The 27,430-nt window shown below is 47.3% G+C and overlaps 1 protein-coding gene across 7 annotated transcripts in view; it reads left to right on the top strand.

Annotated features, from left to right (window-relative positions):
* Positions 1–24,214, top strand: part of EML1 (EMAP like 1) — a 143,499-nt gene extending 119,285 nt beyond the window's left edge. For 4 of the 7 annotated variants that reach the window (XM_059058353.2, XM_067027777.1, XM_067027775.1 and 1 more), the window contains 6 exons: positions 872–960; positions 19,034–19,131; positions 19,243–19,330; positions 20,658–20,753; positions 22,009–22,139; positions 22,706–24,214. In XM_059058353.2, the coding sequence (XP_058914336.1) occupies positions 872–960; positions 19,034–19,131; positions 19,243–19,330; positions 20,658–20,753; positions 22,009–22,139; positions 22,706–22,831 (628 nt within the window). In that variant the 3' untranslated portion in view covers positions 22,832–24,214. The remainder of the gene's footprint in view (positions 1–871; positions 961–19,033; positions 19,132–19,242; positions 19,331–20,657; positions 20,754–22,008; positions 22,140–22,705) is intronic. The other 3 variants (XM_067027772.1, XM_067027776.1, XM_067027774.1) reach the window with 1 other exon arrangement.
* Positions 24,215–27,430: the final 3,216 nt, after the last annotated feature.

Below are 27,430 nucleotides of genomic sequence, written 5' to 3'. Positions count from 1 at the left end.
TCGATGGACACGCCGGTGGATGTGTGTCATCAAGGTTTGAAACAGCAGCGGCAGGGAGTCCACATTCCTTTTCATCCCTGAAAACACTGGGGTCCCACTCTCTGCCACTACTTGAGAACATGTGGGCAGGAGAGTTCAATCTTCCCGCCATTTAACAAACATTGACTGAGTACCGTGTCCTGATTAGAGGATTCGGAGCACTTCCGTGTCCATTATAATTTGACCGATTGGACGCTGGGCCTGCAAAGGCATTCTGGGCCTTTATTCCCATTTTACAGTTGGGGAAACTGAGCCCAGAGAGGCTAAATTCAAAGGCCAGTCCTCTACTCGCCCTTCTGTCATTCTCTGGGTTATTTCTTTCACCCAGCTCGTTGCACACCAGCGTCACAGAAGGTCAGATGCTGGCCCAGCTCTGCTTGCAGCAGCACTGGAGATTGTCCCGGTCCCATCCTCCTATACCCCTCCTGCCTTGCCCTGGGCCAGATCTCTGGGTGAGCTTGTGCGGTGGCCCCTTTGCTGCTTCCTCTGGCCACAGGCTGGGGGTAGGTGTTGGTTCATCTTCCCTGCCCAGGGCTTTCTCTCCTTTAATGCGTAAGTGACAAAACTCAAACACCAGGGAACCCTCCCATAGCATCAGTAACTGAACCATTTCCCATAGTACCCAGTTTGCTGCTCCTATCTTTAGGAAGTGCTCATAGGTAGGAAATTTTCTTTAAATGAAAGCTGGGAATACGAATTCTTATTGAGCAAATACAGAGCATTTTTAAGCTCTTAGGTTAATTTGTTTTAATAGCCTTGCTGTGACTGTAATAGTCTTACTTCATTGTCTCACTAAACAACTGATTTGTACTTTTCCCCATGTTTACAACAGGTGGTTCGTGTTTGACACAGAAACGAAAGACTTGGTCACCGTCCACACGGATGGAAATGAACAGCTGTCTGTAATGCGTTACTCACCAGGTTAGAATACGGTCCATTCACTCTCACAGATCGATGAAGTTCTCTGTAGATGTCTTTAAAGAAAAATATTCACAAGCCCCCTCAAGAGCGAAATTTAAACTATATCTGCACATAATTGTGGCACTTGGGCGTCCTCAACCTCCCTTCTTTGGGTCACTATGCTTGTGTGGGTTTGTTGGTTTCTTTGTTTCAGCATGTCAAAAAGAACCTTTATTATATTTATAATAGCCTCTCATGCACTCATGCTTTCTTGCCAGGTGCCTTTGGAGCAGTTTACTTGTGTGTTTTTAACTTTTTATTGTGGAAAATTTCAAAACAGGGACAACATTGGACAGACTAGCATAATGAGCACCCCCGTACCCGTCACCCAGCTTCAATAATTACCGACTCTTAGCCATTTGTCCACCCATAGCCCCACCCACTGCCCCCTCCCATGTTGTTTCTGAAGCCGTTCCCAGGTGTCTTGTCCTTTCATCTGTTAATGTTAATAAATAGAGAGATCTAAAAAAGATGAGGACCCTCTTTTAACAGCTTCATTGAGCTTTATTGAGGTATAATTTACATACAATAATTTACTCTCTATGAAATGTACAATTCAGTGATTCTTAGCAAATCTGTAGAGTTCTGCAACCATCACCACCATCCAGTTGTAGAACCTTCCCATCACCCCCAAAAGTTCCCTCCCTGCCTGTTAGTAATTAATCTCTACTCCCACCCCCAGCCCCAGGCAACATAAATGGCCTTTTCTGAACATCTCTTATCAGTGGAGTCGAACCACACGTCACCTGTTGCATCTGACTTCTTTCAGTTAAAATAATGTTTGTGAGGTTATTCGTGTTATTGTATGTATATCAGTAGTTTATTCCTTTTTAACTGCTAGATAGTATCCCATTTTATGGATATGTTGTGTTTGGTTCATCCATTCATCAGTTAGGGGATATTTGGATTGTTTCTGTGTTTTGGCTATTATGAATAATGCTGCTAGGAACATTGATCATATGTCCATTTTGGTTGGTTTCCTTTTTTTTTGGCCGCGCCTCATGGCTTGTGGGATCTTAGTTCCCCGATCAGGGATCGAACTCACACCCTCAGCAATGAAAGCTCGGAGGTCTAACCACTGGACTGCCAGGGAAGTCCCCATATGTACATTTTGTACTCATAAGTCTCTTTTACTCATAGGCGCCCTCTCTCTCTCTCTCTCTCTCTCCCTCTCTCTCTCTCTCTCTCTCTCTCTCTCTCTCTCTCTCTCTCTCTCTCTCTCTCTCTCTCCCCGCCTCCCTCCCTCCACACACACATAGGCAAACATATGCCACCCTCGCTTGCAGTTCATTTGTTGAACAAGCCGCTTCATTTTTCCCAGAGCATTTTCCACACTCTGGATTTTTGTGAGTGCATCTCTGTGGTGCTGTTTAACGTGTCCCTCTGTCCCCCACGTTTCCTGTAATGTAATTTGGGATCTAGATCCTCTTCCGGCTCTATGTGTATTGGTCTCCTCTTCCTACAAGAGACACTTGGGGTCTGCTTGTCTCGCTGTCTATGCCATTAGAGCCGTCACTACCCAACACTTAGATCCATAAGGGGACTGGTTTTTCTATTTTAGCCTTTCTTCATTTATCCGATATAGTACTTCTATAAAGAGAAACTTACCTTCATCTACTTTTTGTTACCCCAGTAGTATACTATTTTGTTACCCGGTCATATGGTAGAGTTAACCAAGATAAATGCTTAGTTTCTTTCCCTTTATTTACCAGTTTCCAAGATAGTGAGTTTGTTCTCTGCTCCCTTTAACCACGATCGGTTGCTGGTGGTGGTGGTTTTGGTGCCATTATGAATTTAAGTGTATTTGGTATGTTTCAGTCTGTGATAGTTACGGTACGTGGAACAATTTATCCATTATTGGCCACTTAAGTTTGGCTCCTGAGTCCTTTTGACAGCTTGGGCTCCTGCGATGCTCATGGCTACTGAGTAGGTCTTTGTTTCTGAGCCTCATCATTTATGCTTTTGGTTTAGGAAGCACTCTTTCTCTGTGGTATGTAGGACCTTCAGCTATGTGAACACTCTTGGAAATAGCAGTTTTAGTCCTTGGAAATACTTGGCCAAGACTGAATTGCCATCACTCTGTAGGAGTCTTCTATTTTATAAGCTGATAGACGGCCGTACCTGTCTCACGGTGGGGCTATGTTCTTTTTCTCTAGAGGTAACCTTATAGGAAGAATACCCTTTTTAGACCCTTGCACCCAAAGACTTAAAACTTCTCATCCTCATCAGACAACTGCACAGCCACCTTGGGAACCTTTTCTCCTTTTGAGAAGTACCTTACCTCACTCGACATTTTAAGTGTCATATTTCGTTCTGTTCATCCTGGGCAATATTTTTCATCCTCCCATGAGCTTCTCATCATTTTCTTAGTTATTTTGAACCTCTGCTGAGTGCAGGAGGGCCTCATCTACAGCTGCCTTTCTAGAAAGCCCTCAGATATCTATTAGCTCCTGCTAACATAGCAGGGTCCTTCCGGGAGTCCATTTCTGTTTCTTGTCAGGTTATACTAATGACTTTGCCCTGGAGACCAGAGAGCTCTCACTGCCAGTAACTCTGCCTCTCAGGTTTTAGACTCATTGACTGGAGGCTGTGGGGGGCAGAGGTGATGAGCCTGGGCCAAGTCAGGGCCACCTGCATGTGGATCCAGTGCCCTCTCTTCACTAGCCAGCTGTCCCTTGTCAAATCAGACAAGTTATTGTGGGGCTCAACCAAAAGAGGAGGTGTGAACGTGCTCTCCGAAGAGCAGAGCATTATGCAGATGGCATGGGTGATACGATGTCATCAGCAGCAGTAGCAGTGGTGGTGGCCCCAGATCCTCGGGCCGTGGCCCCCAGTCCCAGAGTGTTTTGTTCAGCACTGTATGCCCAGCACCTAGCCGAGAGGAGATGCAACAGAGTACAAAGAGGAAGTAATAGAGAGAGAGACAGAATAGACGCTCAGTGAAGATTAGTTGATGCATGAATGCAGACAAACTAACTACAATGCATCTGACTAGATGCAAAGCATACTGTGATCGTCATTATGAGTTTTCCGGTTGCACATGAGATTTTTCAGGCATGTGGGCTATACTGTTGTAGATTACCAGATGGCTCCTTTTCGGATTCAGGTATTTACAGATTTTAGACACACACACACACACACACACACACACACACACACACAATTAGATGCCCAAACACAGGCTGCCACACAGGAAACTGCTGCCAAATCCCAGCCTGCATTTGCAGCCATCTCCCAGTGGCTCCCTGAGCTGTGCTTTGCTAAGAAGAGAAGACATTGAACTATGAGGGCTTTTTTCTCATTCCTTCAGTCTCATGCATGTTCTGGATGTTGTGCTAGCAGCTAGAGGAAAAGCAAACAATTCTTGAGCTTTATGGGTGGAGCTGACCCCAGGATGCTGGGAAGGACCAATACACTCCAGCTGCCAGGCTTGACCGTGATAAATGCTGCCTTTGCAGGCAGTGACATAGGCAGTGTCGAGGGAAATAATCAATAAACCAGTCTATAACAGGGGTAGAAAAGAGCTTTCTTGGAGTCAAACTGAGGACTGTTGCCCAGGAGACAGCCTCTCAGATAACTCTGAGGAACTGCCCTAGAGAAGTTTGGTGGTTTTCAGTAGTTTTATGTCTGTCAGAACAAAGAACATCAAACAAGTCAAGGGTAGATTTCTGCAAGGTTAAAAAAAAACAGATCAACATGTACACAGCAAGTCAGTGTGGCATCTGGTGCCCAGGAAGGGTGTCTTATCATTGAAGGAGTAACAGCTTTGGCATCCTAGGAAAGGAGGCATTTGATCCTTATTTTTAACATGGACATTCTTTGTTTTTTTAGCATCTTCCTTGGAGTATAATTGCTTTACAATGGTGTGTTAGTTTCTGCTGCATAACAAAGTGCATCAGCTATACGTATACATATATCCCCATATCTCCTCCCTCTTGCGTCTCCCTCCCACCCTCCCCGTCCCACCCCTCTAGGTGGTCACAGAGCACCGAGCTGATCTCCCTGTGCTATACGGCTGCTTCCCACTAGCTATCTATTTTACGCTGGGTCGTGTATATACGTCCATGCCACTCTCTCACTTCGTCCCAGCTTACCCTTCCCCCACCCCGTGTCCTCAGGTCCATTCTCTACGTCTGTGTCTTTATTCCTGTCCTGCCCCTAGGTTCGAAGATAAACAGATTGCCAACAAACACATGAAAGGATGCTCAACATCACTAATCATTAGAGAAATGCAAATCAAAACTACAATGAGGTATCACCTCATACCAGTCAGAATGGCCATCATCAAAAAGTCTAGAAACAATAAATGCTGGAGAATGTGTGGAGAAAAGGGAACCCTCTTGCACTGTTGGTGGGAATGTAAATTAACATGGACATTCTTTACTTCTGGTCAGTGCACCGTTTTCTTTAATGATTAAAGCAGATGTATGTTTGATAAGCCACAAACAGACTGTTTTAGTGTAAAATTCAAGTTAAACCATGTATAAGCCAGAATGACTTCTCCATGTCTCAGTATGTGAAAATTTTTGTGTTAATTGCCTCTTTTGATCATAAATCTTTCAATAGAAAGCATTGATGATCAAAATGTTTGTCCCTTGATGTCAGGGTGGTTGCTGCCTGCTCTGTGCCCATCATGTCCCTTGGTGCTTGGCCTCTTTTTTGTTGTTTATATATGTATGGAGATTTGCCTAGTTATCCACATTAAGGGGAAACTAAGCAGACATAGTGAACAAGTACAGAGGTATGCTAATTGGGAAATATTTTATAGGCTATATATTTTTTCAGTTGTATCAAATTGTCATGCAAACATTGTACATGTGCTTTTAGCAGTAGGCTTAAAGCAAGCAGTGATATATGTCATGAGTAACTTGATGGCTAGGAAAAGAATAATAATACACATTATGAAAATGATAATCATCTGTAAAGCAGAGCAAAACAATTGCCTATTTCTGAGGGGAGCCAACTAAACAGATCATTTAAAGGGTCAGTTTTTCTTCTGTCTTATAACCGTTTTGCCTTTTGGGACATTCTTTCTAGGTGCATCTCAGTTTCTCCAGAAGTGCTGATGTAAGCGCAACAAACAGTATGAGTAGTAATAGCACAAACACCCCCTTGTTTAGCCGGTAGAGAGCCTAAGGCAGCCCCGTTATCTAATGTGACTGGGCTAAGGAATTTAGGGATGTCTGTTGTGCTGCAGTGCTTTTTGCCATCTCTTTGGCTTTTTAACCAATGGTGGCTGATAGATTTCTGATCATCTTTTGTGTGTGTGTGTGTGTGTGGTACGCGGGCCTCTCACTGTTGTGGCCTCTCCCATTGCGGGGCACAGGCTCCAGACGCACAGGCTCGGCGGCCCTGGCTCATGGGCCCAGCCGCTCCGTGGCATGTGGGATCCTCCCGGACCGGGGCACGAACCCATGTCTCCTGCATCGGCAGGTGGACTCTCAACCACTGTGCCACCAGGGAAGCCCTGATCATCTTTTTTGTAACAATATGTAAATCACATATTCCTGCACTAGGAATTAAGATTCCCCAAAGATTTTGCCACCAGGTATCTTAGTATCTTGCTAACGTGGTTCTCTTGACTCTGTAATGAAGAGACAAAGGAGGTTCATCTATTTCCTGATGTACAGACAATGGAATAACATAATGTCCCAATAAGAGTAAACCTTCTATTTGTCAGCTTTTAAGAAATTGATGTGCCCATCCTTGGGAAGGTGGGTCAATTCCAATACCACCTATGAAGACAAAACCTGGGGGCACACAGGTGATCCCTCCCAGAGTGCTCTCATTGATAGCCTCATGAATTGGGAGTTTTGTCAACACAATTTTTTTATATAAATTTATTTATTTTATTTATTTATTTTTGGCTGCGTTGGGTCTTCATTGCACAGGCTTTTCTCTAGTTGCGGTGAGTGGGGGCTTCTCTTCATTGAGGTGCACAGGCTTCTCATTGCGGTGGCTTCTCTTGTTGCGGAGCACAGGCTCTAGGCGCATGGGCTTCAGTAGTTGTGGCATGTGGGCTCAGTAGTTGTGGCTCGCAGGCTGTAGAGAGCAGGCTCAGTAGTTGTGGCATATGGGCTTAGTTGCTCTGCAGCATGTGGGATCTTCCCAGACCAGGGCTTGAACCTGTGTCCCCTGCATTGGCAGATGGATTCTTAACCATTGCACCACCAGAGAAGCCTGTCAACACAATAGTAAACTATGGATCACTTCTCTTGTGGACTTTCTAAAAGTCATTTGCATGGTATTTAATATACAGTCGTTGCTGGCATAATTTACTCGCATTTTTCTCTTCAAGACATTTTTCAGTTAAGTAAGGGACAGATCAAGGGACCCTAGGGTAAGTTGTACTTGGTCTCTAAGGACTGAGGATAGTATCAGACAAGGGATGGACATATTAATATGTTGAAAAGTTTGAACCTGAAAGATTAGGCCAGAGAGAGGTTAGTCTGGGTGAGTGGTCACATTAGGAAAACCTGAACAGTCAGTGATACGTATTATGAGAGGCTTATATCAGTCTTGTATTGACCAAGGAATTTGATGACAGATCCACCAATTGGTTAGATTTTCCCCCAGTAGCTATACTCCGTGACAACTTTACTAAGGAATTTTTTTTCCATCCTGAACATTGGGGCAAAAATATAGCTAAAAGTAAAACCGTAACCTTCAATTTTGATAGGGAGACAAACATTTAGTAAACAGTTCAATTGAACTAGTAGGATGGGTCTTCCAGACCTAGTGGATTTGTGGACCACCTGTCTACTGTGGTTGTCATCTTCTCTGCCTGGCTTGATGGTTGTTTTAAGGTGAGTTTGAGGTTAGCAGTCCTCTCTATAGAGCAGTCTGGTGCGGAGGCCCTTTTTAAGTGGGGAATATGAATTCGGGAGTCAATTCCCTTCACTTTCACTGTGCAGAGTACCTGATAAGGGTCCTTCCATCTAGGTTGGAGAGAGAGTTTTTTTTTTTTAAATGTCTTTTACAGTCTCCATAATCTCCTGGGTGCAGGTCATGGTACATCTGATCTTCATCCAAAGATAAATAACTGTAATCAGCTTCAGAAAGAAGCTTAGAATATCCTGTTAATAATTCAGTTAAACTTTAATGTAACATAGCAACAAAGAAGCATCTTGGATGTAGGTAGTAAATACAGAAACCTCAATATATATAAAACTTCAATATCCACAAAGGTGTATTATTGAAACATAATTTTTCTTTCTAAATTATCCTCATTTTAGCTAATAAATATTTGAAAAACAAAGCAAATAACTCGACCTTGAAATAATCTTAAGGATGAAAAAGAACTTAATCTGATGCCCATCCCCACCCCAAATTCACGTGTGAGTAAAGAGAAATTTCATATTTAGTCGTATGGCCAGGATTCAACATGCTGTGCTTTGTTTTAAGTCCAGGGAAGAAAATGCAGGCTTTTAAATAAATATATACAAATTTATATTAAACAAATAGATAATCCTCATTTTTACCAAATATAGTCAAATTAAGACTAAATTGTTTGCAAAATACGTCTGGTTTCAGTAAACTTGGCCTTATTACTTACATAAATGTAATTGATCATATAGGCTCTTTTAAATTTGGCTTTGCTGCTTAGACACTTACCTCAAAGTCAAGGTCTGAATATCGTGATTTTCTTCTCTGTAAGGTATTTTTTAAAAAGAAGAAAAACCAATAAAGTTATGTTCAGTCATTCAAATAAAACAAAATTTACTGCTTTCAATAAAAAAATAAAATTTGGCTTTGCTGGAACTTTTCATAGGGAATCTCAAACTGAACTTTCAAAAGCCCTCTCAAAGCCAAGAAAGCCACACCAAAGACTTGCCATTAGATTTTGCCTGCAATACCTACAGACTTAGGTGAATTCCTCTTTTCTCAAGGTCCAAAATATCTTGAGGTTACTGCACCTGCCAGGAAAGGGACTTCCTTATTCACCTGGAAAGGCTGCTGGGAACCTAAGAGTTTCCAAATTCTGGAGAGGTCAGGTAGAGAGAAAAGATAAATGCTTCAATTCTGTTTACAGAGGTATAATTTACTAAATTGCTGTAAGTCATAGTTAGCTTAAGGGGAAAGGTTCCCTTATCTGGAAAACAAAGATTAAAAGCCAGTACTATTTCAGATGAAAGTCACAAAAATTATAATCATATTTATCAGTTCAATCAATCCCATGTAATTAATTTTTGTTCCACTAGAGTCCAGTGTTTCCATCAGTTCTGTTGACCTTGCCTGACGATTGAGGGTGATAGTGACAGTGATAATTTCAAGGAATTTGTCAGGTTTTTGTTAAGGCTTATATGATTTGCCCAGTGACATGCGTGCCTTTGATCACTGGAGATTGTGGAAAGTATATCCCAAGTGGAAAACACAATTTCTAACAGTTTCTTTGTCATTGGGAGGACATTAGCCTTGCAGCAAGAGAAGGCTTTAACCCATCAAACAAAAATGGGGTTTTCCAGGGAGCAGGGAGAGCCAAGCAACCGTCATGGGTTTCCCATAGCCCTGGCTGTTTTAACTCACAGCTATTGTCTACACATCTTAATTATCTGATTTAGGAGCAGACAGTTGCCATATCACAAGCATCAGGATGGCAAAAGTCTAACACTGGGGGGTTAACTTTTGTAGAAGCAGAAAATTTTTTGTATCTACATCGTTACATAATCTTTACAGATTTTTCTGTTGCCTTTGCCTGAAAGTCAGCTGGAGTATTTCCCTAATACTTGGGTTCAGGCCCTTTAGCGTGAGCCTCAATTTTGATGACAAGTAGCATTTTATGTCGGGACATATAAGATTTCCAAGAATTTCATATAGTTTCTGGAGCATCTATAATATATACTTATATAGACAGAACATAAAGAAGGCTTAATGTTATCTTTTATTTAACTTTCCATGTTATTTAACATACCAAATAAACCTAATTAGTTTAATATCTCTCTTTGAGATGCTTCAGGACAAAATCACTTTCTTTTCCCTTAACAAAATGCATTTGCATTCCATATCTTCTTTTACTGAAAACATATGTTATTTTCCTTGTATACTGAAATACTTCCCTTATTATTTCTAGTAGCATGAATTACATATATATTATAGTTTTTAACCCTTAAAAAACATTAATCTCTAGCAAACAATTGTGAACTGTTTCTCATATTAACATTTCCCGATTGGCAAACTTATGAAAATTTTCTATAACGTCTAGAAACATACATCTTCTTATAGCATAATTTCTTTTCTCAATGTGGTATAAGATGTGTGTCCAATAAACTCAAACATCTTTAGTTTTTCTCTAATAAGAAGACAAAGTAGGTAAACTTAGATTTGCTTAGCTATTAATGTTTTAGTATTTTATCTTATTTGGAAATGATCTGTATATTTAATGAATTTCCATAATTTATATTAACTTAGCAAAACTCTAAAGTTTCAAGTTACCAAAATCTGGAGGAACTATTTTTAAGTAAACGTACTATATATAAAACATAATTATTCTTAAAGAGTTTACCTAAAAACTTTTATCTCATGTATCTCTATTTCCCTACTTATGAAAACATCATCATACCAAGTTAATTTTCTTGTTGACATTTTTGGAACAGAGATAACACGAGCTTATTGACTTTTTTTAAAGATTTTTTTTTTTTTTTTTTTTTGGCTGCGTCGGGTCTTAGTTGCGGCACGCGGGATCTTCGTAGAGGCATTTGGGATCTTTTGTTGTGGCGCACCGGCTCTTCGTTGTGGTGTGCAGGCGTCTCTCTAGTTGTGGTGTGCGGAGTTTATTTTCTCTTCTCTAGTTGTGGCGCGCAGGCTCCAAGACTCATGGGCTCTGTAGTTTACAGCACACGGGCTCCAGTTGAGGTACACGAGCTCAGCAGTTGTGGCGCACGGGCTTAGTTGCGCCACAGCATGTGGGGTCTTAGTTCCCTGACCAGGGATCGAACCCACGTCCCCTGCATTGGAAGGCAGATTCTTTACCACTGCACCACCAGGGAAGTCCCTTAATTGACTTTCAATAAACCTAGGTATAATAAAAGTATTATACTTAATGTTGATGACTTAAAGACGTGTCTGTATTAACCAAACCAACAACTTAAACTTATTTTCATTTATTAAAGATTAATCCTGGATCATATGATACTTTAAAAATGTGAGGGGTTGGGCTTCCCTGGTGGCGCAGTGGTTGAGAATCCGCCTGCCGATGCAGGGGACACGGGTTCGTGCCCCGGTCCGGGAAGATCCCACATGCCGCAGAGCGGCTGGGCCCATGAGCCATGGCCGCTGAGCCTGCGCGTCCGGAGCCTGCGTTCCGCAATGGGAGAGGCCACAACAGTGAGAGGCTGGCGTACCACAAAAAAATAAATAAATAAAAATGTGAGGGGTTAGTTTCTTATTATAGTTAGAAATATTTCATTGGTAAGCACTTCTAAGTCAATTAAATAGAGCTCTTTTTCAAATTAATTTTGATAATATCATTTGGAGGTAGAAACGTTATATTTATAATGTACATACAGAGATACACACATGCAGATAGACAGACAGAGATCTCATAGTTTTCCTGCCTGAGTTTTTAAAGGTCTCATTTCCCCTTTTCTGCAGTTTTAGGTTCTACTAGTTGAGCCAAAGCTGTGGTCTCAGGCAATGTGGGCTGTGCTTGCATTTCAAGGACATGATAAGAGTTATACCTTCAAGTTTGCTTGAATACTTTTCTTCAAGCATAAAAAGGATGTTTTATCAAGCCAGCTTTCTTTAATTGCACATGCAAAACTCAGTTTTAGAATGTCCAAAGAGTCCCATTCTGGCTATTTTAGAGCTAGATCTTTTCTACAGTTGTAGAAGCCAACCGGGCAGTTCCAGTGAGTGGCTGGCGTGTCTGGGAGCCATTAGGCGTTAGAAGCGCTACTTCCTGATTTATTTTAGTTTCATTTTATTATACAGTACAAATCTTTCCAATTTTAAGCCACATTTTTAAAAAAGTCAACCAACCCAGTTTACCCCAAAGTTCCTTCTAGGCCTTTCCTGCTGGAAATTCCTTCCAGGTTTCTTACCTGGAACTTCCCGCTAGGTTCCTTTCACCTAGGAAATGTACTGGTACCCCCTTAAGAGTCCAGGTCTTAAGGTAACAGCTCAAATAAAAGTCATGCACTGCCACTTCATACAAGAAGATCCAGACATCAGGAAAAACTCACCAAACCAACCAACTTCAAGAGTGCTGTGCAGCTGGGGGGCTGGGGCTGGGGCTCAAAGGGTCCGTGCTTGCTACCCAGCATCCACCCAAAGTAGACTCCAGCGGCTTCCCTGGTGGCCCAGTGGTAAAGAATCCGCCTTCCAGTGCAGGGGACACGGGTTCTATCCCTGGTCAGGGAACCAAGATCCCACATGCCGTGGGGCAACTAAGCCCGTGCGCCACAACTACTGAGCTTGCACGCCTCATCTAGAGAGCCCACGTGCTGCAACTAGAGAGCCCATGCGCCTTGGAGCTCACAGAGAATCCCGTGCGCCACAACGAAAGATCCCACGTGCCTCAACTAAAACCCGATGCAGCCAAAAATAAATAAATATCAAAGGCTGGGGGGAGAAAAGAAGACTCCAGGTGACCCCATGTGGGTTTTTCTGATATCCTGCCAACTACACCAGGCAATGTAGATGGAAATAATCAATAAGCCAATCTCTAATAGGCATAGAACTGAGCCAAAGTGAGGACCATAGCCCAGGAGACAGCCTCTCAGATAATTCTGAGGCACTGCTCCAGAGAAGCATGGTTTCAGCAGTTTTATATCGTGTCAGAACAAAGAACTTCCAACAAGTCAGGGATACATTTCTTCAAGGTTTAAAAGAAAGAACACAACAGCACATACATAGCAAGTCAGGACAGCACCTGCTGCCTGGAAAAGGAATCTTATCATTGAGGGAGGACCAGCACTAGCATCCCAGGAAGAGAGGCATTTAATCTTTGTTTATTTATTTATTTTGCGGTACGCAGGCCTCTCACCGCTGTGGCCTCTTCCGTTGCGGAGCACAGGCTCCGGACGCGCAGGCCCAGCGGCCACGGCTCACGGGCCCAGCCGCTCCGCGGCATGTGGGATCTTCCCGGACCGGGGCACGAACCCGCGTCCCCTGCATCGGCAGGTGGACTCTCAACCACTGCGCCACCAGGGAAGCCCTAACGTGGATATTCTTCACTTCTGGTCAATGCACCCTTTTCTTTAACGAGTAAAGCGATGTATGGTGTATGGTTTGATAGGCCACAAATAGGCTGTTGTAGCTAGCCTAAAATTCAAGTTAGATCATGAATAAGCCAGAATGCCTGCCCCAGACTTCAGCATGATCACATTTCTTCGCTAGCAGACACGTGCCTCCTGCCGCCGATGGGTTGTGTCGGATGAGCTCGGGTGGAAGTGAGACTGCTTTGTAAATCCTCTTTGAGGTTGACGTTATGTTGTGCAGCGGGGGTGAGAGGTGAGCAGTTGCTTCCTGAAGTTAAACTCTATGGGCTGAGAACTAAATCTTTCAGATAATTTCTCAAATCCGCAGGCACTAGTGAGAGGTCCAGGTTTCAGTGGCTAATCTGTATCCGGCCTTCGGTTGAGGTGGGAGATTCAGAGCGCTAGTCCCAGACACAGGTGCACGCTGGGAGCCAGTGAAGCAGAGCCGTCGGCGCGTGCATTAGAATCGCCCAGAGTGCGTGGGCTTGTGGAGGGGTTCTTTGGCATCCTGAGAACCACAAGCCTAGAGCATTTCTATGGATCACCTGATAACCATTTCAGTCACATTTTATTACATGTTTTTATTTATGAAATCTCTTACATAAGATGGCCTAATGCTAATAAGCTAATGTTACGTGAATTTTTACTGAAACCATAGTCAGTTACGATTGCCAGGCCCCTCGTAGGTTCATTAAATATAGAACTGTAGTAGGGACAGTTCTCAAACTTGACACACACATCAGGAACCTTACAGAGCACTTTGTCAGTGGACCAAAGGAGTTTGGATTGGATTAAATTTGTAAATTTTTTAAAAGAAGAATGGAGAGAGGAAGAAGATAGCTTCATGTTCGTTAAGCCCAACTGCAAATCCTTAGGCTGCCTGGTCTAGTTTCACCCTGTTGAAACTTGGATTAAAAATCTAAAACCCTAGGGCTTCCCTGGTGGCGCAGTGGTTGAGAGTCCGCCTGCCGATGCAGGAGACACGGGTTCGTGCCCTGGTCCGGGAAGATCCCACATGCCGCGGAGCAACTAAGCCCGTGAGCCATGGCCGCTGGGCCTGTGCGTCCGGAGCCTGCGCTCCGCAACGGGAGAGGCCACAACAGTGAGAGGCCCGCATACCGCAAAAAAAAAAAAAAAAAATCTAAAACCCTAAACGCGCAGATGAAAAAGGGAAGATCACGATGAACTAACGCGTTGCCCGTGTGATTATATGGATCTCTTCTTTAACCTTATCCGTATCACCGAGACGTGGAGCTTCTCTGCTTTTAGAAGAATGAATCCGAATCTGGTGTTCACTTGCATCACCCCAGCATCGAATCCCACCTCCGCTGCCCAGGTGGGACTAGAGACCCGCTGGGATGCAGCCCCTGCCACCCAGCCAGCCTCTCTCCTGCGCACACAACGTCCCCAAGCCTGCACTCCACCAGGCATGCTCCCCGTGCAGGTGCAGCAGTCTCCTGTGGAGCCCCAAGTCACCTGCCCCGTGTGACAAGCAGGGCGGCGGATGCACAGCAGCCGTACGGCTACCCTGGAGACCCTGCTGTGCTTCACCTGGCGCGCTGTCTCCCGTGCCCGCCGTCCCCTCGTCCTTCCTGCCCAGGTCGAGCTGTGCCACGCACTTAGCTGTGTCGTCTTAGGCAAGTTACTGAACCTCAGTTTCGTCATCTGCACAGCTGGACATATTCTCCCTGCTCCTAAAATACCGTTGGACTTAGTTAAGAGCTGTGTGGAAACCCATCCCCAAACCTTGTAAAGAGGCAACCAGTGAAACTGGCTATGGTGGCATCTTTCTCCTCCAGGTGACCAGACCCCTGCTGTCTGTTCTTATGGGTCAGGCCTCCAGCTGATTTTTATTTGGGGCCAAATGCCCCCTTCTTTTAGTCGAGTAAGTTTAGGAATTTTGTAGTCTCTGAGAGAGCTGGGGGTGAGGCATAGAGAGTTTATGGGTGAGAGGATGTGGTTCACAGGATGAGAAAGTGCTCTGGAGAAATAGACAGCACTTGGGTTTCATCCGGCCTCTGATTAGCATATTGACTGAAACTGCTTGCTTTTGATGTATTAGGCAGACAGTTTTATTACACATTTATGAGTGAGCTTAAACCGTTACATGAAAACTTTCTATTTCGAATTTTAAGGAGACATTACAATCTCATTAGGCTGTTTAGAAGTGAATTGCCAAGGGAGATTGTGAGATCCTATTTTTCATTCATCTTTAAACACAGATATGGAGATGGTAGTTATACAGGTATTTTTGTCAAAACTCTTAGAATATGTGCATTTTATTGCATGTAGATTATACCTCAAAGTTGACTTTTAAGTGGAGGGTTTGAGAGAAGATTCTGGGAAGATGGTGAGTGGGAACCAGCCGGAATCTGTCTCCCCACCTAGACAGCAACTGACAGAATCTGTCTGATAGAACCGTTTGGGAAGCCAGAGTCTATTGAAGGCTTGCAACTTCCAGACAAAGACCTGGATGGTAAGTTGTAGTTAATTTCAGTCAGTCTCAGCTCAGCACAGTGGCAGCTACCCACCCCTCACCTCCAGTCCCCTGACACGCAACTGTGCGTGTCTTCCTGGGGCAACAAAAAAAAAAACTAGCAACACACTCAAAAATGGGCAAAAGGCTCGAATGGGCATTTCTTCAGAGAAGACATACAAATGGCCAGTAAGCACGTGAGAAGATGCTCAACATCACTACTCATTAGGGAAATGCAAATCAAAACTACAATGAGACGCCATCTCACACCCATTAAGATGGCTACCATCAAAAAAACAAAACAACAAGTGCTGGTGAGGATGTGGAGAAATGTGCACTGTTGGTGGGAATGTAAAATGGTGCAGCCATTGCAGAAAAGAGTACAGCGGTTCCTAAAAACATTAAAAGTAGAATTAGCATATGGTCCAGCAATTCCACTTCTGGATACATACCCAAAAGAATTGAAAGCCGAGTCTCAAAGAGGTTTGTGTACAGCCATGTTCATAGCATCATTATTGACAATAACTAAACCATGGAGGCAATCCAGGTGCCCATCAACAGGTGAATGGATAAGTAAAATGTGATATACAGTGGAATATTATTCAGCCTTAAAGAGGAAGGAAATTCTAACACATGCTACAACACGGAAGAACCTTGACATCATGCTAAGTGAAATAAGCCAGTCACCAAAAGACAAATATTATATGATTTCACTTATGAGGTACTTAGAGTAGTCAAAATCATAAAAGATGGAGTAGGCAAAATCATAACAAATGGTTCCATGATGAAAGAGAGCTCATTATTTTAGAGTTAACAAATGATAAGGTCGTTCTTATCTACAGATCGTTGGCCAGTAGATAGCTAGTAGGAAGCAGCCGCATAGCACAGGGAGATCAGCTCGGTGCTTTGTGTCCACCAAGAGAGGTGGGATAGGGCGGGTGGGAGGGAGACGCAAGAGGGAGGAGATATGGGGATATGTGTATATGTATAGCTGATTCACTTTGTTATAAAGCAGAAACTAACCATTGTAAAGCAATTACACTCCAATAAAGATGTTAAAAAAAAGTGTACAAGCCAGGATGCATACATCATTTATCAGATTTTCAGCTGTTCTTTACCCTTATTCTTTGTCACAGGGGCAATGGCATTTAGCAAAGAAATGCTCAGGCTCTGGTCAGACTGCTGGGTTCGAATCCCAGCTTCCATAAACCTGTGTGACCTTGTGCAAGTTACATTACCATCCATGCCTCAGTTTCCTCTCCTGAAAAGTGGAGATAATATCTACCTCACAGGGGTCCATGAGGATTAAATAAGTTAATACAGGGGCTTCCCTGGTGGCGCAGCGGTTGAGAGCCCGCCTGCCGATGCAGGGGACGCGGGTTCGAGCCCCGGTCCGGGAAGATCCCACATGCCGCGGAGCGGCTGGGCCCGTGAGCCGTGGCCGCTGAGCCCGCGCGTCCGGAGCCTGTGCTCCGCAACGGGAGAGGCCACAACAGTGAGAGGCCCGCGTACCGCAAAAAAAAAAAAAAAAAAAAAAAAAGGTTAATACAGGAAGAGTTTCGAATAGTACTGGTACATAGTAGTTACTCAACAAATGTCGACTGCTACAATTATTTGATAACAATTCTTGTTAGCATTTACTGTTTCCTGTCATCATCATCATTATTGCCAGGGCTTGAGCAGTTGGAGGACCGGGGGCAGGGGCTCTGCCGGGCAGCTCTCTGGCCTCCTCTAGAACCATCAGCAGCAGAAGGTGGCCCGTCCCCCAGCTTCAGCAGTCTTCGGCCCATTTACCCCACCCCCCTCACGAGTCCTGCTTTGGACAGGCTAACTCTGACTTGCCAACACCTTGATTTTGACCAGGCATTGGCCAAGACTTCCAAAAATACCATTTCCTGATGGCGCCAGGCCAGGCTATTTCCTGTAGGTCTTGCTACTTTGCGAGAAGGAAAACCAGGGGGAAGAGGTGGGGGGAGAGAACCCTTACTGACCTCATGATGTGCCAGTGACCGCTAGGACCTTTACAGACATTGTCCAAGGGAATCCTCTGAATTTCGATGAGAAGTTGCCGTGCTTCGTGGATGGAGGAACTGGCGCTCAGTGAGAGGAGGGACGCATTTGCTGTCCCCGAGCTCATGGGCAAAGACCCCCCTTCTCTAGGCTCCATTCTGGGTGCGGGTTGTCTGCCCCCCACATGATTCCTTTCTCCTTCCTTCCGGTTCCTGGCCCCAGGAAGGTCTGACCTCCTCCAGACTAGTCTCTCAGGCCTCGCTTCCTTCCCAGTACATCCTGGGCCTCCCCACTTTGGCTTCACACTTGGCAGGTTCATCTGCCAGCGACAGGGACTGCTCTGCTTTTACATTATGTGAGTTCTTTCCCTTGTGTTTCTACACGAGCATCATGGCCTGATTCCTTAAGCTTTCCTGTTGCCAGAAACCTGGGTAAAGGAGATGCTAACTGATGGCCCATTGGAAGAGCAGCAGGAAGGGCCTTCCAGGCGAGGTGGGGGGTTCGGGGGGGGGATAAGGGGGGCGCTGTGTGCACAGAGGTGAGGGGAGAGGGCCCTCCAGGCAGGGAGGAGGAGGCAGTGTGCACAGAGGGGAGGGGGAGGGCTTTCCAGGCAGGGGAGGAGGAGGCAGTGTGCACAGAGGTGAGGGGAGAGGGCCCTCCAGGCAGGGGGGAGGGGGCAGTGTGCACAGAGGTGAGGGGAGAGGGCCCTCCAGGCAGGGGGGAGGGGCAGTGTTCACAGAGCTGAGGGGGAGGGCTTTCCAGGCAGGGGAGGGGGGAGGAGGAGGCGGCAGTGTGCACAGAGGTGAGGGGGAGGGCTTTCCAGGCAGGGGGAGGAGGAGGCAGTGTGCACAGAGGTGAGGGGGAGGGCTTTCCAGGTGGTGGGGGGGAGGGGCAGTGTGCACAGAGGTGAGGGGGAGGGCTTTCCAGGTGGTGGGGGGGAGGGGGCAGTGTGCACAGAGCTGAGGGGGAGGGCTTTCCAGGTGGTGGGGGGGTGGGGGGGATGGTGGGAGGAAGTGTGCCAGAGGCCTGAGAGAACCCAGTCTGTTCAGTGAGGAATGAAGCGGCCACATCCTGGAGGGCCTCGGGGTCCCCACTGAGGAACTGAGTCTTGATCCTTCAGCAGTGGGGACAGGCAGGGGAGGTTTTTTTAAGGGGCAGAATCTGATCAGATGTGGATTTTCATAAGATAGCTTTGGAAGTGGTATAGGATTCATTTAAAAGGAAGCTTTGTCTCTTTGAAATAATTCATGGCTGTTTTTTCTAACTCTGTAATGGCCACTAGCATTATCGCTTGTAATTGATAAAATGTTTATTCTTAACAACCGAAATGTAATTCCGCGTGTTTTTGCAGATGGGAATTTCTTAGCAATCGGCTCCCATGACAACTGCATCTACATATACGGAGTCAGTGACAACGGGAGGAAGTACGCACGGGTCGGCAAGTGCTCGGTGAGCGTGCTGGTCGCTCCTCCCGGGTCTGTGCAGGTGTTTGTCACGTCACGACAGTGTGGGTGGGCCTCTGTTAGGCCAGTGAAACTCACCCAGTGTTTTCTCTCCCAGGGTCATTCCAGCTTCATCACTCACCTAGACTGGTCTGTGAACTCACAGTTCCTCATGTCGAATTCCGGAGACTATGAAATCCTTTACTGTGAGTGGCTCCCCGGGTGTGGTCTGGGTGCAGATCACATAGAACCTTCACTCTGAGACCACATGGGGCCTCCTGCAAAAACCCACACCCCATACGACTTGGGTACACGATGGCATCTCTGGGCCTGGGCCCCTCCTCTGCGCAGTACAGGAGTTGGGCTGGACACCCCTGCCTTGGCACTGAGATACTTGGGGTTCGGGCCCCCAGGAGGAGAAGGCGGGGCCCTGCAGGGAGAGGCAGAGAGAGTGGGTCAGAGCTGTCCCGGCGAGAGGGAGGGACCCTCGTGAAGGCATCACCCTCACGGGCAGAGACCCAACAGCCCCCTGGGCCCCTCCTCCTCCTCCCTCAGCCCCGCCCCGGCCAGGTCTGAGCCCAGGCAGGGATGAACGGCGGAGGCATGAACGATGAAGGCTGCACTTGCCGAGCGCGTGCTACACGCGGTGCACTGCTTCCTCCGGCAGCTGGCAAGCACCTGCCGCGTGCCAGGTGCAGGGTCCCAGGGCAGAGGAGGGCCCGGTCTCTGCCCCAGCGGAAGGTACCATCAAGTGCAGTGTGGTCACCCACAGGCTCTCAGGTGATCCACAGCACTTTCTGGCTTGTCCCATTTTAAGGAAGAAGAAATACCATCTCAGATACAAGGCCACAGGCATCAAGAGCCAGGGGGTGGGGAGGTGGGCACCCCCTTGTGGAAGAGCAGGCCTGGGCAGGGCTGCTGGTGGTGGAGGAAAGGGGCCTCCCTCAGGCGGGGCAGGAGGTCCTACCTGATGTGGGGCAGAAGTGAGGGATGGTTTTCAGGGACAGGCCATGGGTCTAGAATCTTCTCAGACACGGTCTCATACTCCACTAGCGAGAGTTTCACTGGGGAACAAACAAATCACCTGCAACGCCACAGGTATTTGGTACGACTGGTTTCCGTAAGCTTCCATTCCTGACTCGGAGCTGGAGGGATGGGGGGGGCGGTGCACACGCACATGCCCAAGTGCATGTTGGGAGAGGGCTAGGGAGCCCGACAGCAGGGGCTGGAGTTGTATCCAGGGGGACAGTGAGCAGACAGGGGCCACAGAACCAGAGGTGGTCAGAGAAGAGAAGCCAGACTGGGGGGACAGACCCAGAGAAGGAGATAAGCAGAGACGGGAGAAGAGGGCGCCCCACCGAGGCCCTGGGCCTTGGGCGGTGAGCACGGTCTCCGCGGGGCTGGGAGGTGGACGGTGTCCCCCTCCTGGAGGGCTCTGTAGCCGATGGGGCCTGGCTCCGAGGGCCCAGCCTTGCCCGAGAAGGGGGGGGGGGTTTGGCACTGATGTCACCAGACTTGCATTTGCCTTTCCAGGGATTCCCTCTGCTTGTAAGCAAGTCGTAAGTGTGGAAACTACGAGAGACATCGAATGGGCCACATACACCTGCACTTTGGGATTCCACGTCTTTGGTAAGGTTTCTGCACCTTTCATTCTGTTCAAACGTACGTTGTATCTACCTTTAGAATGACTTTCTAACAGTAATGAAATCTCTTGGTCGGCTTCAAACTGCTCTGCTACCCTGTGGACCCCACAGGACACAGGACACACTCCCCACAGCCCTGAGGAAGGGCCAGGGCTTGCCCGGCTGTGGCCAGGCAAGAGGAACCAGAGCCCTTTTCTCTCGTACGAAATGGGTCCTGAGATAATTCTCTAGAACCCTCTTATATGAGGTGGTGCCAGACGTCCTCGATAAATGGACCAGATGGCACCCAATCAATTTATTTACCATTTGTTAGAGTGACTGTATCTTTTTGGCCCTTAAACTAAATTTTTCACCTCCTTCAAAGTTTAGATTAGGAATATGTTTATAAATGGTCTAAAACAAATTGCCACAAGTTAGTAGAGTAAAAAAGAAAAGGCAGTACTTATAATCTATGTATGACCGTAAGTCAGTAAGTTGGTCAGAATTTCACAAGTCTCCTTAGGGCTGCCGTTTTATCATCTGGTGTTGAATGCCAGGGCGCCCTGGTTTACTCTAGATCTGCCTGTTAAGAAACTGGTGTGCGTGCAGCTCTCTCATATCCAAAGTTATTGGGATCAACAGGGTTTCCTAAAGCAATGGTCAGGGGATCCTACCCCCCAGACCACACCCCAGGCCCACCTGGGCACAGGGCTGTGGAGTCAGAGCTGCTGCATCACCCGGCCCACAGTGAGCAGACGCCCCACCTGCCCAGTGCCACCAGGCAGACAGCAGCCAGGAAGGGCTGACACCAAGGAACGCCTGAAACACACAGGCAGTCCCAGAGTTACAAAGCCCTTTGGAGGGCCTCTCATATGTAAAGAGTTACCCCCAAAAAAGAGAAGTTAGGAAACTGCAGGCTTAGGACTAGTCAGCTTCCCATCAGATGCTTTGGGGATAAAGAAAGCCATCGTGTCCAGAACCAGGGATTCTGGCCTGCTTTCTGCTGTAGTGCCAAGAAGGGGCCCGAAAGCGGTGGAAGCCCTGAAGGCCTGTCACTGCGACGCTCACGCAGCAGAACAGTGGACGCGGTGAGGGTTTCCCAGAACGGCCTGCAGGGAGGTGATCTGAGACGAAGCGTTCCTTGGGCCTGGTTTCTCAACCTGGGACGTTTCTGTTTCCGTGGGAGTTTGCTGGCCGGTCCCCACACAGTGTGGGCCTGTGTCCTGGCATTTCCGGTGCTCTGTCTGGGCTCTTCGTTTCAGGAGTGTGGCCAGAAGGCTCGGACGGAACCGACATCAATGCCGCCTGTCGGGCCCACGAGAAAAAACTCCTGTCCACCGGGGACGACTTTGGCAAAGTGCACCTCTTCTCCTACCCCTGCTCACGGTTCAGGGTAAAGGCTCATCTTCTTCTCTAGCCTTACCTCACGGGGCACACTTGCCGCCTGGCCTGTTGGCGACTGAATAGAAAGGCGCTGTGAGTGATACCACCAGTCACAAATGCACGGGTGACCGTCATTTGGCTGCCCCAGAGCACTTCAGGCCCCCCTCCACTGCCCTCCGGGGAGAACCCCGTCCCCCCACCTGGTTCTGGCTTGTCCGCCTCTGCACTTCGTGGGCCTCCCCACTCTGCTGTCCACCACGGCTTTCTCTGCTCCAGCCCTGCTGAGCCGAGCCCACACCAGTGCCTGGAACACCCCTCTTCGTTCTTCCCAGACCTGACCCTCCTCCTGGAAGACTCTCCCCTCCACCCCTGCATCCAGTCCGCCCTCCTTTGGGCCGGCCTGTGCCTGGTGCAGCCTCTGGGGTTGAACCTCTCCCTGCCCGCATCCGTCCCCTCCAGACCAGATTCTCAAGGTACAGGGGCTCCACGTGGTTTGGCAAGACTGTAGACGTCCAGCACTTCCAGCCCCGACCCGATGGCTTTGCATTCAGCTCCCTCCGTGTCATTCTTCCCCAGGCTCCCAGCCACGCGTACGGCGGGCACAGCAGCCACGTCACCAACGTCGATTTCCTCTGTGACGACAGCCACCTCATCTCCACTGGCGGCAAAGACACGAGCATCATGCAGTGGCGGGTCATCTAGTCCCGGCAAGAACCCGGGGCAGGTACAGACTCGAGCTTCGCTCACTCGGTCACTGTGGTTTCTGCTTTGTTTGAAGAGTTCTCACAAACCTCAGGAAAATTACGCCCTTTACTGGTTACCTTAGCCTAGTGGATCGGTGAGCAGCACAGCAGGTCAGCCATTCAGGTCTCTCTTTTGTTGTACAATATAGAAAACACTTAATATAAAAGAGATGCCAAGGTTTACATTTACTGTGACATCGAGAAGTGACTGGTGTATCCTTCATAACTTTTCTATGAACTCTTCAAAAACGGTCACAGAATGCCTTTTCAAAGATTGTATATAGGCTTTACTATTTCACCACGGAGGTTGCTAAGTCAAGTATTTATGATAACGAGGTACTGAGTCACGATCGCTGTTGATTCCCTGGTCCTAAAAGGATAAGTCGATGGAGAAGAGAATGGATAACTGCTTGGCACAACTGAATCAGGAAATGCAAATGAGACTTTATTTGGTTAACATTTTCTAAGGTTTCATTCAGTTCTCCCTCTGGGAGGCTGGTGAGAAAGGGGTCAGATTCTTCTTGTGTTAAGCAGATTCTACTCCAGATTAACTTAACTATTGCAGCAGGTACCCAGGCATTTCAGAGTCCCAGCTAGACTGTCTGCCTAACCATATGCAGTCAGCCACTTAACGCCTACACGAATCACGTCCCCTCTGTTCCCCGTTCACAGGCCCTGGTGAATGGTGGAGACAACCAGCCACCTTCCTCTGTATATTAATTGGCATGATACGGTATTGTACTTGTATAGGATTTTAGCAATTCATAATGAATACGTAAGGCTAGGCTTTACTATTTTAATGCTTACGGACCTTGTATATTTGTATTTTAAGACCAAGTAGACCAAGTCAAAAAGATATCTCTCTAGTGTACCATACACCTGCAGCGGGGAGAAGTCTGGAAGGCTCCACCAGGTACTAAGGGCAGCTTCTTTTCCTGTCTTTTGTGCATGGACGGCTGATTACGCTATGAAAGAAGATTGCGCTCTGGCGAGTAAAACAGAGAAGGCCTTATCCATTTCAATTGTGTGGCAGATTGAAATTTATTGTTTACATTGGGGAATGTATCTCAGATTTTAAAATAGAAGAGTAATAAACAGACTTAAAGACGAATGTTAAGATTTTTACTTGTTCCAGGCAAGTAAAGGAATTGAACCATCAACTCCACAGCACTGGTTGTTTAGAGTGGCCGATGACGCCGAACATTGGGAAGCATTTTTTATTACATCTCCAGCCTGCTGCGGAAATTCTGGGCACCGGTAAACAATATGTATTAAAGATGATTCTGTTTGTATGTATCCTTATCAAATATATTCTATAATGAAATAAAATCTGAAAAGTGGATTTCTTATTGACCTATCATCATGAAAGTATATAAATTAAAATATTTAAAATTAGATACGATTCACACTATATTCTGTTTCATATCCAGATGTTTTCTTCCTCACCTGGGTGATTTGCAAATAAAACAGCAGTTTGCGTATGGTGTGTAAGCATTCATCGGATTAGATAACTGTAAAGAATTCAGCTTTTTGTTGTTGTTGTTGTTGTTTCTGGCCGCCCCACGCGGCTGTGGGATCTCAGTTCCCTGACCAGGGATTGAACCCAGGGCACAGCGGTGAAAGGCCAGAATCCTAACCACTAGGCCACCAGGGAACTCCCAACAATTTCGCTTAATTACCATGCTCAGTTGTTAGTTTACTTGGTTATGTAAATACTGGCAAAAATAATCATTTTTAAATTAATAATTAAGGAATAACCAGATCAGAGAAGGGAAGGAAACCCATTATTGACTCAAAAGTTATGAGATCTACTTTTATTTCTATACACTTTCAGTATTTTCCAAGCGCAGTAGTGGAAAGGGGGTATGTATATAAATCATTATCGCTACCTTCACACTTGCCTACGTTGTGAAGGAAATGCTCAGTATTAACCGTGCAGGTGTTCATTAACATAGCAAGCGGTGGCCACGTAGCACCCCTTACCACCTCTCAGGCAAACTAGGCCTAGAACCCCAGGATTCTGCTGGAATGAGAGACCCCAGAAGCAGAGCCAGGCCTGTTCCTCCCAGTAGCCAATGGCCACATCAGCTCTTAGCCCTACCACAGAGAGTGACAGATGAGGGACTGTTACCCTAATCTCGGTGAAGAGATGGTGGCACGGACTGAGGTGCAGGCGGTGGACAGGGGAGAGGTGAACGGAGTGTCTGAGAGAGGTTTCTGGGGTGACGTCAGCGGGGCCTGGCGATGGATGGGATGGGGGCGGTGGCTGAGGCCCAGCTCCCCGACTCTTCTCTGGGCAGATGTTGGTACTGTCGGCTAAGATGGGGGGCACTGCAAGTTTGAAAGAGGATAATGAGTCAGGCCTGGGACAGGCCGGAGTGAGGTGAAGGGCCGCTGAGACATCCAGGTGTTAAGTGCGAGGCAGGCGTTTGGCTGGTAGGCGCAGAGCGGAAATCGGGCCGGAGGTGCCCCCCCTGTGGCTTGACACACTGAAGCCAGGGTGTGCTGAGTCTGCGGGTCCTGGGCAAGCAGGGCGAGGAGGGGGCCTCCGACCCAGCCAGGCGGACTCCGATGAATTTCAAGGGCGGGTAGAGCATGAGCTGTCAGCAAGGAAGGAGAAAAGCCAGCAGAGGGCTGGGTGGGGCAGAAAAGAGACCCACACGAGGGCTGTGGAGGCCCCGGCAGCTGGGTGGCTTGATTTGGTGCTCGCCGTGGAGCCACTGTGGGCTCTTTACTCGTTTAGCAAATGGCTTTCCAGCATCTTTGTACACAGTGATGCCGGGCAGGGGATCCAGGCGTGGTGGGAGAGCCTCGGCAAGTGGAGGCGAGAGGGCACAAGGTCAGGGGTGAGGACATGGGGTGGGAGGCCTCCAGATCCAGCTGGAGCTGCCTGGGGGGAGAGTTCAGTGGATCCTGGCATCCGTGGACTTACATCTGCGGTTTCCAGTGCATGAGGTGCGCCCTGGCAGTGGGTCGGAGGGGCTGTCCGTGGTTCACTGGGAAGCCCGCTCAGACGTCTTCCCAACCCCTCCAGGTTTTTTTGAGGGACTGCTTCCACTGCCTAGAGGTTGCACACGGCACTCATTGGTCGTTTTTTCTCTGATTTGGGAACAGGCTACCATCATCTAATCTTTGAGGCAGAAGAGCGCACAGAAGACGTAACGTTGGAGACCCTCTGGCTTCCTCAAAGGGGGTCAATCTAATACACAGCCGGGAAGCAAGCTGATAAGTGTGTACTTCTTGCAAGGTAGAAACTGATTCCAGGCTACTCTTCGTACTCGTTCTCAATTTTTTTAATAGAAAATTTCAAACATACACAGAAGTAGAGAAAGCCTCTCACCCAGCTTCAAAACTTATTGACATCCTGAAAGCCTCGTTTCTACTCTCTCTCCTAACTGGGCGGGGAGGGGGACTGGAGTACTTTAAAAGTCAGTCCAGCAGATGGCGGACCAGGAGGACACGGAATTCGCGTCTCCTAACAACCAGGGCACCTACCAGGCCCCGGTGGGGAACCGTGGACACCTAAGGGGACGGGAGGAACCCCCAGCGACCGGGTAGGACGTGGGGCTTGGGAGGAGCGAGGGGGAAGGACAGGTGGAGGCAGGACGGGACGGGCAGCCCTGAGGGGCGGCTGGGGGAGAGGAGGCGTTCCTACACCCAGCGGGACCCACCCACAGGGGTCCAGCGGGGACAGGGGAGACGCTGTGGGAGATGGTGGAGGAGGGCATGGAGGAACGGAAGGGAACGGGGCCAGTGCTCTCCCTGGCCACTCAGGCACTGGGGAGCCTGCTGGGCTCCCGGGCCTAATTCTCTGCCCTCGGAGCCTCCCTCCTGCCGTGCAGAGCCCAAGCCCCGCCCCTGCACCCCCAGCCAGGGCCCCACCTCTACACTCGGAGACCCCCTCCGAGACCCCCTCCAACGCACTGGGCCTAAGCCCCACCCACACCCCCGCGCGCAGGCCCCTACCTCCAAACTCTGGAACTCCGCACTCCAGAGGCCCTACTTGCAACGTGCTGCCTCTCTCCTGCCAGGTCCTAAGCAGAGGCCCTGCCCATGCTTGAACGTCACCCTGCCTAGGCCCCGCCCCACGCTCAAATGTCACCCCCCACCCGCCTAGGTCCCGCCCCACCCTAAAAGCCGTACCTGCCTAAGTTCCACCCCCCACCTAAACTCCGCCCCCATAGCCAAGGCTTTTTTTTTCCTTTTCCTTTTTCCTCTTTTAGATTGGGGTTCTGTTTTACATTGTTGATAAATTGTTGTTGATTCTTTAATATTTTTATTTTTCCTAATAAATCTTTTATTTTTCTAATTTTATTTTATTCTTTATACTTTGTTACTGATCTCTCCTTTTGGCTTGTTCCCTACCACTTCCCTTATTTTTTTCTTTTTTCTGTTGTGGTTTTGTTTTACCTTGTTGCAGTTGTTTCCATTATAGTTTTATTTTTCCTAATATACTTCTTATCTTTCTAATTTTATTTTATTTTTTATTATTTGATATTGTACGGTTCCGTTTTTTCTTTCTTTCTTCTTTTCTTTTTTTTTTAACCACACCACGAAG

Source organism: Kogia breviceps, chromosome 3 (genome assembly GCF_026419965.1).
Source record: "Kogia breviceps isolate mKogBre1 chromosome 3, mKogBre1 haplotype 1, whole genome shotgun sequence".
Lineage (NCBI taxonomy): Eukaryota > Metazoa > Chordata > Mammalia > Artiodactyla > Physeteridae > Kogia > Kogia breviceps.
Note: the sequence above shows the minus strand (reverse complement) of the source record. Positions and strands in the feature narration are given on the sequence as shown.